This window comes from Acartia tonsa, chromosome 2 (assembly GCF_053477335.1).
Source record: "Acartia tonsa isolate MP-2025a chromosome 2, ASM5347733v1, whole genome shotgun sequence".
NCBI classification, from domain to species: Eukaryota; Metazoa; Arthropoda; class Copepoda; order Calanoida; family Acartiidae; genus Acartia; species Acartia tonsa.
Genome location: NC_137261.1, coordinates 9,869,991 through 9,885,422, shown reverse-complemented (window position 1 = coordinate 9,885,422; position 15,432 = coordinate 9,869,991). Strand labels below are relative to the sequence as shown.

General features: G+C 31.9%; 1 protein-coding gene and 1 long non-coding RNA gene across 2 annotated transcripts in view; one reads left to right on the top strand and one right to left on the bottom strand.

Moving 5' to 3' along the window:
* Positions 1 to 234: 234 nt before the first annotated feature.
* Positions 235 to 3,184, bottom strand: LOC145312395 (uncharacterized). Its single transcript, XR_013877001.1, has 4 exons — positions 3,117 to 3,184; positions 1,309 to 1,354; positions 579 to 643; positions 235 to 369 (listed from the first exon to the last, which is right to left on the bottom strand). It is a non-coding gene; the product is annotated as an uncharacterized LOC145312395 (long non-coding RNA).
* Positions 3,185 to 4,952: 1,768 nt separating this feature from the next.
* Positions 4,953 to 15,432, top strand: part of LOC145312394 (uncharacterized) — a 14,184-nt gene continuing 3,704 nt past the window's right edge. Inside the window, exons 1-4 of the mRNA XM_080151631.1 lie at positions 4,953 to 5,009; positions 13,351 to 13,619; positions 14,445 to 14,522; positions 14,947 to 15,026. Coding sequence (XP_080007757.1) covers positions 4,953 to 5,009; positions 13,351 to 13,619; positions 14,445 to 14,522; positions 14,947 to 15,026 — 484 coding nt within the window. The remainder of the gene's footprint in view (positions 5,010 to 13,350; positions 13,620 to 14,444; positions 14,523 to 14,946; positions 15,027 to 15,432) is intronic.

Below are 15,432 nucleotides of genomic sequence, written 5' to 3'. Positions count from 1 at the left end.
TCAAGGTACGTTTTTTTAATGTATGTATGTTTATTGTTTATTTTCGGTCACGGATCATAAGTATAATACAATGGAAATAACTAATATATATCCTTAATGATAATAAACAAAGTTACCCCTCTGTGGAATAAAACTATTGGTTTAAGTTTGAACCAACAAAAAATAAAACGTGAGTATTATTAAACTTTGGAGACCAGTGTCCTCCAATGTTCCCTCCCCCCCTGCAATTTTTTTTTAAATTCTTACCTCAAAATTCAAAGACTTGTTATTGTTTACCAATTCTAGAACCCCCGGAAACTGATGCCAGATGTATTTAGTACAAAAGGTGACGCTAGGATACAACAGAGTTCCATTGTCTGAAAGCTTTTCCTAGATTTAGTTTTAATTTGAAAATATCGATATTAGTTTTCTCAAATATAATATTACTATAATAAAGTAACAGGGTGTCTATCTGTTTGTCAGTATGTAAGTATGTTCTCATAGATTTCTTTAAAGACAGTTCCATAATTTTCAAGGAAGTTTTAGATTGTTCAGGTCAGGGTAAAAATACACCACCAGGTTTAAAAATGGGTACCTACCTCATATGAGATGAGTTTAGTTTGGTACTTTTTAATCGCTACACTTGCTTGCCATAAGAATAATCCTAAACAGATTATCTTTAGGCTTTTCCTCATTGTGCCAATCGAGCATTGAAACCCTTCCCCGATTTTTGAAAAAAAATAAAATTAAATTAAAAATAAGATGGGGGGAGGGATAGTTTTTTCCCCTTTCCTAATTTATTTTTCAGGGTTTATACGCTTTCTGGATTATACCTATTGAATGAAAGGTTTTTAAAACGGAAGAACGATTCTAAGTTTAACATTTTCTAGATTAATGATTAGATTTCTTTATCCTTTAATTTTAAAAAGAATTGAAAATGGATAATTAAGCTCCAAGTAATTTTGAGATGTAATTCAATGTCAAACATATTTATGATTCAAGTTGTCAAATAATTCTGAATTACTTTTTCAGTATGGGTCGAAACCGATTAATATCTGCTAATTAGAACCGGTTCTCAGCCATACTGAAAAATTATGTATAGCATCGTATTACAGACAATTTTCCACGAATATTAAAATAAAAATCATAAAATTAACCCTAATTTTGTTAGACCAGGACTTCGGCCCCTCGGGGTTAACCAAACTTGATTTAATCTTATAATTTATCATTTTATATCCGCGTAAAGCTGTCCATAATACAATCCGATAAATAAACCTTTCCCTGAAACCACATATTTCAAGTTGTTAGATGTCTGTCTTTATGGCTTACCTGTCATAGAGACTACTCCAAGCAATTTAACCATGATTCTCAACACCTAAATAATAGTGGGATAAAAATGCATATGAAAAAAAAACGCTTGGTCTTGATTTAAGAGAGGCCGTATAATTTAGCAAATTAATCAAATTAATTCCATTTGAAATTGCTAAAAATTTGGATATTTTTGTGGCATAATGGTTACGTAAAACTTGTTATGTGCTGTAACTAAAGAGAATAGGGTAAGAAGGGGGGGAAAGAAGGAATTGGGTTATGGGTAAATTGTCATCTATAATTGTTTGTCAGAATCATGGTTCCTTTTCCCTGGATTTAAGAGAGAAACATAATAGTGGCTTCGTCCCTAGCTGTTTTGGAAAGTACCCCAATTATAGACACAATATTTTGGTCATTTTATTAAAGTAATTCTATTCTGTGTATTGTAGTCTCTCTAGTTTCTATATTTTATACCTATATTTGCGACAACTTGTACTACACAAGTAATTGAAATAAATATAATATTTTGGCAATAGAGACATACTCTCTAAATCAGCCAAAAGGAAAACATTGGAGGTACATTCCAGACATCTAATCCTCCAAAAACTTTAATTATTGTATAACTTGAATGCAAAAGTTGTTTGTCTGCTATTCAATCCCTTTTTTAATTTGACGAATTGGGGTTCAGATCAACCATCTAGAATATGTTTATTGTTTTGGTTTACAAAAAAAAATGAGACAGAAGATTTTTTTCTTTGGGGGTGGGGTCTTGCACGCCCCAAGAAAATATCTTAACCCTTACAGATCGGGGGGAGGGGGGTCATATTGACCCCCCCCCCCTCTATTTTTTCAATGTCATTTTTTTTAGGTAAGTTGGAGAGCTGTGACTTCATGACTTTTCAAGTTTAGTAATTATGCGTCGGCAAGAGTTGATTTTATTAGGATATCTGGTCTGTGTCGGTCGTGGTGTCCGGTCAAAGTCGGTTGGGTAGCACCAAAATTAAAAAAAATTTCTAAATAAATCTTTCTACATTATGACTTTTGTGTATAAGGTAGAAACCTAAATTTTTTGTTGTGAATACTGAGATATCAATGACCTTATGAGAAAAGTGGTGTTATGACCGTTTGACCGCACCCTGACCGACTTTATGACCGATTTTTGTCCGGCTTTTACTACAGACATATATCATGAATATCGTGGCTTCTATTACAGCTAGAGACCTATAATTTTTTTGGGTAAATTCTTGAGCAACAATAAACAGATAAAAATATTAATTGGCGCCGCCAACCGCCGTTCTACCGCCGTAACCGCCGAAAATGGCGGTTTCCGTTATTTGCCGTTTTTTGGCGATGATCAGCAAAAGTAATTTTTTTGTTATGAAAAATAAAAGTTCGTCCTAAAATTTGGTCATCCTAGCTGCAAAATTGGCCGCTCTACAGCTGTTTTAAAATTTAGCGGCTGGCTTCTCTAAAAATACACATGAACCACCAGAACCCCCCCCCCCCCCCCCCGATCTATTAAGGTGGGAATTGGGGCCCGATCTGTAAGGGTTAAAACCACCACAGGACCAGAAGGTATATTTCCTAAGAAGTAAAAAACCTTATTGATTCAGGTAATTACCCCAGGTATATAAAGTAATAATACAATGACCGATAAATTTATGTATATCCCAAATTTTATACATAGAATTATCTCTTCTGTAGATTACAATTAATGGTGGAAACGTTTGGTCACTTAACTTAATGAACCAACCATCAAAACTCAAACCCTAAAGTTGTTAAGCCAACGAATAAGCCCAATGTCCCCTCCCTCACTGAATTTGCCTTACCTTTGCTCCTGTTGAATTTTTCTTTCTTTCCTTGATATGACACTTGGCGTGACAACAAAGTTGCTCAGTTTTCTAAAATATTAATGTTGTGTTGAGTCCCTGTAAATCTCAAAGTAAAAGAATAGAGGGGGCAAGTGTAACTCTGTCCACAGCGCAGTGACCCTAACAGCGTCGGAAACATAAACCCAGCCAAGTCCAAAAAGCAAAAAGCGTTTTAATTTTAGACGAAAAGGGACTTCATCACTTGGGCCAGTCTGGATTATACTATACTTATACATTTATTTGAAATGAAGGTTAAAATGAATGTAAAAGGTTAACAGATTGTGCTTTCCTTCAAAGTGCCTAACCCACTGCCAAACAAAATCTAACATAAGTTGACCTAAAGTAATAATAAAAAATACGATGATCTACCCCAACTTATTTTTTATTTATTTAAAAATAAAGGGGTGGAGGGTTTCGTGATCTGAAACAAAATGTAGAAGATCATGCAAAAGATCATAAAATATTACAAAATTAATACAAATAAGAAAACTATCATTCATCAATATCTTATTTTACCTCATTTTTCTTAGCTTTATATTTTTTCGTAAATTTATTCGTATTCTCCATATAAAGGCATGTTTCTCCATTCAACTTAACAAAGCAAGTGAATGAAAACAAGAAAGACTCTACCTATGCAAGCGAAGCCTAATAAATCGATAAGGCTTAGAAACAGAATATTTAGAATTATTATCCTAAAATTGCTTGAAAGACAGGATGCGTAATTTGTACGCACTTCAAGGGATGCTATGCTTATATTCTTAAGCATAGTTGTCTAAAGAATCTATATTTTTCAAGTAAACAAGACAATTTTTCTCAACATATTTCAAATAGACGTAAGCACTTTCTGATAATGATTATAGAGTTGCTACACTTTGAGAAGATCGGATGTGACCTTAATTTAGAAATACATAGCATTAAGAAATATTGTGTTTGCATTTTTCAGCAGAATATTTCGCGTCAATGTATAGGCAAGGGTTTCAAAAAGCTTAAATATACTCCATTCTGGATAGGATTACCTCTGTTAAGAGATCTTTAGCAATATGTACATAATTTATATTTACCATTATATCTGGTATAGGATGAACAGTAGAAGACCAGGCTGCCGTATTGTGAGAACTAAACCTTTCCTAAAAACAACATTTTTTTGCATATCTCCTTTAAGTTTCCAATTTACCAAAAAAAAATTAGTCTTTCAACATCTGCAACCCCGTGGCCACTTTTCTATAGGGGCTTCGCTCCAATAGGGAAGGAGTGTTTAAATAAATTTTCGAGCCCTCTATAAAACACACGTGACCTCACGTTTACGAGATGTTTCTGGAAAAATAACACACAACTTACTCGTAACTATGATGATTAAAGTTTATATTACTTACATCTTGTGAACTTTTATTCTGTGAACTGTTTTCACGTGCCGTATATTCTGTCATCTGAATTAAGGCGAATAAATTACTTTGGATTTACCCAGGGCTCGGCAGCCACATGTCAGCCTTAGTGAAATAGTCATATTATGATATTAAATTCAGCTGGATGTATAAACTTTTTTCTAAACAGACAATCCAACTTTCCAGAATTGAATTTTTTGCACACAAGCAAGTTTTAATTTTTAGCTTCTGCGCGGCTGTCGAGCCCTGGAATAATTCTTTGGTATCATTTTACATACGTATTTTATATACAAGGGTTATAGACCAGACAATTTTTCCCTGAAATGTCGAGTTCGAAACCCGAACTATTTGTATCATACTAAAGACTTAAAAACCTAATACAGTTATGTGACAGGCAGGTCATCAAACAATAATGATAGCCAAGGATGGCGACACCAATAAACAACAAAAATCATTCATGGACAATCGGGTAAAGTGATATTGTTGAGCAGATATTTAGTGGTCATAATAAAAGAGGAAGGAAAAAAACTAGAAAGAACTAGCAATAATGACTGTCGGACAGGCAGAAGAGGGAAACCGGGGGATAGTTTGTAAAGAAAAACAAATAATTTAAATTCAAAATCTTTAGATAAGTAAATAAAATTAAAGCACATATTAAAAACTTATAATAAACACTTAGGAAGATCTAAAGTATGCAATAAGTGTTTTTTCAAAAGAAATAAACTTGAAATGTGCAATAAGTTTCATCTTAAACTTAAGTTGATTAAAAGTGTATTTCCCTTCAAAGTGCCTATCATTTACTGAACCACCTCGACACTTATTTTTAAAGTAAATTCAAAATAAGGGTGGGTAGTTTTCGTTTGCCTATCCATTGTGAGAGGCCCTAACACTGCGGGGCCTTAATCTGCGGTGCCATAACCCAGTACCCGATATAAACTAACCTTACCTGATCTAAAGTAATTAACAAACAAACGAAAAAACAGCAAACCCCTTATTTTAAATTTATTTCATAAATAGAGACTAAAGTTTACCAAAATGAATTGTTGCACAAATAGATAACTTAATAACTTGAAGAACAAATGAAGATATTTTCCAATAAATTATATTGAGTTACTTTTTATAGATCTTAAGTTTTGTACCTTAAGAGGAGTGCAGCTATTCTTTAAATAGGGTACTTGCGAACGTCCACACGTCACTCCATCTCAGTTAAGTTTTAAACTTTATCTTATTTTTTTTAAAACAGACATTTTTAAAATTATTTTACTCACTATTTTCATATTACAGCTTTGCCCTAATGTATATATACGTGGATATTGGTACTACGTCAAACACTAGATACGTCAAACAGTAGATGCGACAAACGCTAGACAGACAAACAGTAGATGCGTCAAACGCTAGACAGACAAACAATAGATGCGTCAAACACTAGACTACGACAAATTTTCAATTTCGCGACAAACAGTAGAATTTTTAAAGTGTGACAAACACTAGAAGCAACAAACGCTAGAATTAAAACTTTTTAAAAATTTCATAGATTTTTTCTTTAATAAATACTAAATTTATATTACTATAAATGCAGGGATCCAAAGGGATAAGAAAATGGCCAAAAAAAATCTATGTACATCCCCTATAGCGTACAAGTAGTGGTTGAAACATTTGAACACTCAACTTATTAAACCAACCAATCAATATTCATTTAAGTACCAAAAGTTGGTTAGCCAACGAATAAGAAAATTTTCTTATAAAACTTTCGACCCCCCCCCCCCCCCCCAACCCCATTTTTTATTTTAGTATTTTTTTTATATATTGGGGTGTTTTTTTGGGGGGGGTTGTTTTTTTTTAGGGGCGAAATATCTTGGGAGGGTGGTGGTACCCTCCCCCAAGATAATTATAAATCTTCCTGGACCTATGAGAAGCTACTCTATTAAGGAGAACCCGATCGATTCAGCAGTTAGCGAGAACCTTCGGTACAAACAAACAAACATCCTTTAACTTTATTATAAGGATTAATTCTAGCGTTTGTCGTATCTATTGTTTGTCGCCTTTGTGGATATTATGACAGGGGGGAAATTATCGCCAATTTGATCACTTATTGTTCAGTTATTTGTTAGCTGGAAATTTATTTTTGGTTCTTTTATTGAATTGTGATTAATTGGTTCAATATTTTTAACCAATAATTTTATCCAGCATTCATAGGCTGTACCATCAAATTATCTCCAATTTCTTGTCCTTTAAGATCCCTGGTTTCTTCTTGAAAACAAACAATATTTATATATTTTTAATTTTCTTACCTTCAACAATATTAATATTTCAGATTTTTTCAATTTTTTTCAATTTCAATGTTTTTATATAAATAGTATTCGCTACTTATAAAAATCAAAGTCCTTGTTATTATTCTAAACTGAAAGACGTCAAACAAGCATACCTTTTCTTTTGAAGGTGATGGAACGTTTTCTGAGATGGGGGGTAGCGGAGAATTTAATTCCTACGACAAAATCAATATTATTGCAAAGCTATATCAAACTCTTTGCTGATGTCAAACTAACAAAAACGTTTATATAAGACCACAACATGCTAAAATTGTATTAATCGATTTATTATTAATTGGATGTTGCACCAGATTTTCATGTACTCTGATAAAGGGATGGTCGCAGCTGACTAGAAAAACAATACCCCACCCTCATCAACAACCTTTATTACATCCCCTCCTCTCCTACTGCATCAACGAACTGGCCAATAAATGAGGTCTATATTTACAAGCTAAATTGACAAATTTTCCGCTGTCAATACATCCATGTATATCCTAGATCCATTATTATACTAATATCGAGGATTGACGTATCCCCCCCCCCCCCACAAAAAAGTAACAACCTACCCAAGAAAATACTAAACTGCCCTTACAATTTTAGAACGTTCGGTCGTGCCGTTTAATATATCTCACTGGATATACATAAAAGAGAAGACATATAGGATTGTGTTCAAAACGTTTCATATTGTTTTCACATCAACAAAGCGATAATAGTTGTTAACGAATCGTTTTGTAGACAGCTTTTCGCGGACATTAAAATGAAAAATTATCAGATGATCAGTTTTGTAAGACCCAGGAGTCCGAAGGCTTGGGTTAACAAAACTAGTGCTAACTTTATGATTTTTATTTTATTATTCGTGGAAAATTGTCTGAAATACGATGCTAACATGATTTTCAGTATGGCCGAGAATCGGTGATAACTCAGCGGATATCAATCGGTTTCGAAGCCATACTGAAAATCATGTTAGCATCGTATTACAGACAATTTTCCACGAATAATAAAATTAACACCAACGAATATGATGATTCACCAACGTATCATAGAAGTTTTTAAAAGCTTTGCTTGTAACAAAATCAATGTTTTACCTTTTCCATCTTGAATGCAATTGAACTGTATTCTAATCAATATGCATTTAATTGCCAATTATTAACTGCAAGAAAATGTCAAGCACAAGAAAATAAAATGTTTTTATTAAAGGGGGCTAAAGGGATTAGACAATGGACTTTAATAAAGTGATGTAAGTTCCCAATAGAGATAAAACCAAATTACCCCTTTTGTAGATGGATTATTGGTTCAAAAGTACTGACACCAACCCATCAAGATTCATTAAAAATACCAAAAGTTTTTATGGCAACGAATAAGATAACGTGGCTATCAGTGCATTATTCAGTTAAATGTCCCTTCCTCCCTGGAGAAGCACAATCAATTATATATTTTCAAAGTTCAATATTTGACCTTATATTATCTGCGTTATGAAGAACGGGTTCATTAAGAAAAAGTTTCAAATATATAAATAATATATTTAAAGACAATTGTCTTGACCAAAGATCTATATTGGGCGTTTAGGGTAATTTAAAGGCATTTTTTTTAAACATAGTCTTTTTCAATTATTTCAATATTACTAAAATTCAATTTTCATGTATGGCCCTGAACCCGATTCATTTCTGCTGCTTCGAAAACCGTTTCTGAGCCAAATCGACAATAAATATTTCAGGGCTCATCAGCCGCATGCGTGTAAACCTCATTGACATCTTTAGATCATAACTTTAAATTTTAGCTAAATTTCTAAACCTGTTAGGTACTAAATAGACAATCCATATTTTGGGGTTTTTTTTTGGCACACATGCCGGTTTAAATTTGATACTAAATCGCGGCTGCCGAGCTCTGAAATATTTGACAAACTACAGTTTAATTAAAAAATACAATTGTTTGATAAACTTGCAACAAAGTTAAACTAACTTTCTCTCTGTTATAATTGTATTTCTAATAACAAGGATGACAACATCCATAAAAGAAAAGCTCTAAATCGGTAGGACAAACGAACATTAACAAATATAAATGTATAAAAGTCGAAACAAAATTGTTATTAAATATGTTGAAAAACTGACTAAATACAGGATAATGTTTAAGGACATACTAACATTTTTAGGATTTGATTATAGAGATTCTTCGCTTACGACATTCTACTTTATTGTCCTAGAAATAAGTGTTTTAAAAATCAGATCAAATTAGTTGTTAAAAAAGTTAAAATAAACATGTTTACAATGGACGTACGGACATTCTGGTAACGATTATAAAGTTGCTACGCTTTCAAAATAATACCTAACTACTACATGAAACGCCATGCAAAGTTTGAAATCGATAGGACAATTTTAACATGCCTAAATTTACTAAATAAGCTATCCGTTCCGGACGGACGGACCCTAATTATGGAAAAGCTTCGCTTTAAAAATGACCTTACATGTACATGAACATACATAGAAATGAAATTTCACAAGAATAATAAATGTCAAGAATAAATAAGAAGAAAATAGCAAAAGCAACTCATATTTAAAGGTACAAGACAATGGTCGATAAATTAATGTACATCCCCAATGATGATACATAAAATTACACCGTATGTAGAATACAATTGGTGTTTTAAAAGTTTGGACACCCAACTAAATAAACCAATCAATAAAAATTAAAAATAAGTCACCAAGGTTGTTAAGCTAACGAATAAGAAACCGTTACTTTAAGACTTTGGGTACTTGTGTAATAAACATCCCAATTTCCTCTCCCTGACTGGGACCAACCAATCAAAGTCAATAAAAGTACCCAACGATTTTAAGCCAACGAATAAGATAATGTGGTTATTAAACTTTGGTTACAAGTCTAATTTAAAGTCCCTGGTTTTAATTTTAATAAAAGATATTCCTTTAAAAATTGTAGCACAGATACAAGTCTCTTTTTCCTTACTACAATAACAACCAGGAAGATAAGGGACATAGTAATAGAAATCATATTTGTTTCCAGCATTTTATATACATGTTCATCATTATTGAGACCTTCATTAAATCCTTACAATAATAAGCAATGTCTAAAATTATCCACCTATAATTTTAATCTTCACGAGGTGAAATTTCTATTTGTAAATTCGGGGGTGTAGATCAAATTAATGTCACTTGTAGTCTTATCCCTTGATATCCCTGGTATCAACAGTGTTTGTATCCAAGATTAAATTAATATAAATGAATCCTTTATTGGTAAACTTTACAAATTAAATAACTTTTATAATAACGTACCTTGCCAATCACTAGTTGTTTCCAAATTGATACGGTGAGATGTAATTTGCAGGGATCTCAAGGGATAAGACAAAGGCTAATAAATTGATGTACATTAGCGTATGTACCTCTAGAATCTAGAGACTTTAATATGGGGGCAAACAAATAGGCTAAATTCATCCCAAGGCTTTTATGTAAAAGTAAAATAGTCTAAAACCATCCCGAGACCGATGTAACGCTACCCTAAAAGAAGGAACTCAATCAGTTATCGAAATATTTAGCTTCAAAAATAAAACCTTATTACTTTATATAATAGGATTATCCCTTATATAGATTTAAATTTGTGGAAGAAACATTTGAACATTCAATTTAATGAACAATATAATCAAAATTAAATAAGTCCATAAAATTATTGAGCCAAGGAATAAGAAAACAGTTATCATGAAACTAGCGTAATGAACAGCTTAATGTTCCCAACCTCCTTGGGTAATTGGAGAATATATTAGGTACATATCATCTATTCTTTTATTAGAAAAAAAATGATGAAGTACTATTAAACTGATGCCCTTTTTAATTAAAAAAAAGGGATCATGGAAAGAAAACAAAGTCATTCCTAATTAGGACAGAAGTCACTGGAAATTGATCTAAGGAAGGCTACTTATGTCCTTCATCTAACAAATTCTAACTTAAGGGAGGTGACTTATGTCCTTTGTCTGACAAATTCTTACATTAGGAAGGCTGCTTATGTCCTTCATCTTGCAAAACATAGCAAAATTCTTGCAAAACATAGCAAATTCTTGGAAAACTTAGCTTTTCTGTCCTTCACATAGCTAATTCTTGCAAAACATAGCAAATTCTTACAAAACATAGCAAATTCTTGCAAAACATTGCAAATTCTTACAAAACATAGCAAATTCTTGCAAAACATAGCAAATTCTTACAAAACATAGCAAATTCTTGCAAAACATAGCATATTCTTGCAAAACATAGCAAATTCTTGGAAAACTTAGCTTTTCTGTCCTTCACATAGCTAATTCTTGCAAAACATAGCAAATTCTTACAAAACATAGCAAATTCTTGCAAAACATTGCAAATTCTTACAAAACATAGCAAATTCTTGCAAAACATAGCAAATTCTTACAAAACATAGCAAATTCTTAGAAAACTTAGCTTTTCTGTCCTTCACATAGCTAATTCTTGCAAAACATTGAAAATTCTTACAAAACATAGCAAATTCTTGTAAAACATAGCAAATTCTTAGAAAACATAGCAAATTCTTACAAAACTTAGCTTTTCTGTCCTTCACATAGCAAATTCTTGCAAAACATAGCAAATTCTTGCAAAACATAGCAAATTCTTGCAAAACATAGCAAATTCTTGCAAAACTTAGCTTTTCTGTCCTTCACATAGCTAATTCTTGCAAAACATAGCAAATTCTTACAAAACATAGCAAATTCTTGCAAAACATTGCAAATTCTTACAAAACATAGCAAATTCTTGCAAAACATAGCAAATTCTTACAAAACATAGCAAATTCTTGCAAAACATAGCATATTCTTGCAAAACATAGCAAATTCTTGGAAAACTTAGCTTTTCTGTCCTTCACATAGCTAATTCTTGCAAAACATAGCAAATTCTTACAAAACATAGCAAATTCTTGCAAAACATTGTAAATTCTTACAAAACATAGCAAATTCTTGCAAAACATAGCAAATTCTTACAAAACATAGCAAATTCTTAGAAAACTTAGCTTTTCTGTCCTTCACATAGCTAATTCTTGCAAAACATTGAAAATTCTTACAAAACATAGCAAATTCTTGCAAAACATAGCAAATTCTTAGAAAACATAGCAAATTCTTACAAAACTTAGCTTTTCTGTCCTTCACATAGCAAATTCTTGCAAAACATAGCAAATTCTTGCAAAACATAGCAAATTCTTGCAAAACATAGCAAATTCTTGCAAAACTTAGCTTTTCTGTCCTTCACATAGCTAATTCTTGCAAAACATAGCAAATTCTTACAAAACATAGCAAATTCTTGCAAAACATTGCAAATTCTTACAAAACATAGCAAATTCTTGCAAAACATAGCAAATTCTTACAAAACATAGCAAATTCTTACAAAACATAGCAAATTCTTGCAAAACATAGCAAATTCTTACAAAACATAGCAAATTCTTAGAAAACTTAGCTTTTCTGTCCTTCAAATAGCTAATTCTTGCAAAACATAGCAAATTCTTACAAAACATAGCAAATTATTGCAAAACATTGCAAATTCTTACAAAACATAGCAAATTCTTACAAAACATAGCAAATTCTTGCAAAACATAGCAAATTCTTGCAAAACATAGCAAATTCTTGCAAAACATAGCAAATTCTTGGAAAACTTAGCTTTTCTGTCCTTCACATAGCAAATTCTTGCAAAACATAGCAAATTCTTGGAAAACTTAGCTTTTCTGTCCTTCACATAGCAAATTCTTGCAAAACATAGCAAATTCTTAGAAAACTTAGCTTTTCTGTCCTTCACATAGCTTATTCTTGCAAAACATAGCAAATTCTTACAAAACATAGCAAATTCTTGCAAAACATTGCAAATTCTTACAAAACATAGCAAATTCTTGCAAAACATAGCAAATTCTTGCAAAACATAGCAAATTCTTGCAAAACATAGCAAATTCTTGCAAAACATAGCAAATTCTTGCAAAACATAGCAAATTCTTGCAAAACATAGCAAATTCTTGCAAAACATAGCAAATTCTTGCAAAACATAACAAATTCTTGGAAAACTTAGCTTTTCTGTCCTTCACATAGCAAATTCTTACAAAACATAGCAAATTCTTGCAAAACATAGCAAATTCTTGGAAAACTTAGCAAATTCTTACAAAATGTAGCAAATTCTTGCAAAACATAGCAAATTCTTACAAAACATAGCAAATTCTTAGAAAACTTAGCTTTTCTGTCCTTCAAATAGCTAATTCTTGCAAAACATAGCAAATTCTTACAAAACATAGCAAATTCTTGCAAAACATTGCAAATTCTTACAAAACATAGCAAATTCTTGCAAAACATAGCAAATTCTTGCAAAACATAGCAAATTCCTACTAAACATAGCAAATTCTTACAAAATGTAGCAAATTCTTGCAAAACATAGCAAATTCTTACAAAACATAGCAAATTCTTAGATAACTTAGCTTTTCTGTCCTTCAAATAGCTAATTCTTGCAAAACATCGTAATTTAGTCCGCTATTACCAATAATGAAATTAATTCGGGAAACAATCGTTGGGGGGCAACACATAGTAAAATTGTCGACCTCTCCATCTGCCCCCCAAATATTGATTTAGATTTTTTTCGCTTTTTGGTTTTACCTTATACCTGGAATTTAGTGGTTAGCGAGATTCTTCGGTACAAACAGACAAACATCCTGTTATTTTATTATTTAGAATCATATTTTAGATGTTATGGAGCTGACAGCCAGAAGCTGCTCAATTTCTGTGTTAGCGTGGACAAGTAAGTTTCAGTTTATGCAGGGATCTAAAGGGATAAGACAATGGACAATAAATTGATGTACATCCCTAATGATGGTACATAAAATTACTTCTTTTGTAAATTTCAATTAGTAATTAATATGTTTGGGTACTCAACTTAATGAACCAACCAATCAAAATTCAAGAAAAGTCCCCAAAGTTATTAAGCTTATAGTACATTTGCTACTTATAAATGCATGTAGGTAATATTTTAGTTAAAAATTATGTCATTTCACGTAAATAGTTGGATGTAATTACTCTTTTTTTCTTTCGTTAATCTTTCATAATCGTGGATAATTAAAAAATTTAGTTTTTCTACTAAATGCTGTTATGTTCATCTATAAAAAAATATTATTATTCACTGAATCTTCTTTAATTTTGAAATTATGTATTTTAATGTTAAGGATTACTTAGGTGTAGAATTATTGTAATATAAGTATGTAAAGCCGATTATTAATGTAAAATTTAAGATATTAAAATCAATCTTTTAAAAAAAATATTCTGTACTTCAAAACCATAAGTTTTTATGGTAATTATTTTAATATTGATTTTTTGTGATGATTCCTCTGACTAATGTGTGAACTTACTTTGTCCCTCATTCTATTGACTTTCCTTGCGAAATTTTAATATTTTTTGTAATTACACTTATGAATGTTGTCATCCTTGTTCTTGTAACAAAATGATATTTGTTTAACTTATAAGTTCGTAATATTATTTCAACACAAAAGACGACATTTTACTTTTGAATAAGTTTACGCGGCAATCACGTACCAGTACCATGCTTTTCAATCAGCTGATCTTTGTTTAGGCTAGTAGAGCGTGGCTACAAGGAAGAGGCGTGTCTAGAGGCTGTAGCTTTGTATCATGACGATGAAAATAAATCCAGGTAGTGCAAGGGCAATTGCCGATAAATCAACCCGTCCCCCTCTCTCTCCTGATATGATAAACAAAATTACCACTTCTGCTATTGATGATTTTCTATCCTTGCCCCCACCCCTTCAAAAATAAATGGGAACTTTTTTGTTGAATTAGGATGGGGGAGGGGTGGTATTGGCTTGATCAGCAATATTTCTCTTTTTGGAGTAACTAACTGATATACAAGAAAATCTTCCCATTACCTTAATAAAAATCCTTTAAAAATTTTTAGATAAAAGTATCATATGTGAATTCTTTAAAAAATTTGCCCCACTAATTAAATCAGTGAGGCTCGCTAAAAATTTAGAGGGGATATTTGCCTTACTAAAATTTTAGTGAGGCAAAAGTTTTTTTTAAGAAATCACCTCAGGTTTTTATGATTTTCATTGTTTCAGGAATCATCTGGATGGATTTGGAAAGTTGTCAGAGCTTGGATTCGAACCTAACAAAGTCCATGAAGCCTTAAGCAAATCAGGAATGTTCTCTTAAATTTAGCCAGTATAATATGCACATTAGAGTAAAACACTAGAGGGAGAAAGGGTTAAATAAATGTATCTCCCCATCGCAATCGTCTTGTGCAACCTTCCTATTGGGTCATTGAAAATCAACCAATGGTATCGCTTATATTAACTCAGCTAAGTAGCAGAAAATTATTTAGAAGCAGACGAAAGAGGTCTTTGAAAAATGAAGGGAGGTAGTAGTTGTCTGTATATACATCTATACTATAGATCTGTTATATGCACAAAAACTTTATAAATATGTGATAAAATATTTTTTTTCTCGTATTCATTTGAATCCGGTGGATAGGAACCGGTTCTCATGAATACGAAAAAACTATGTCTTGCATCGTATTTATCCAGTTTTCTACGAATATAGAAATG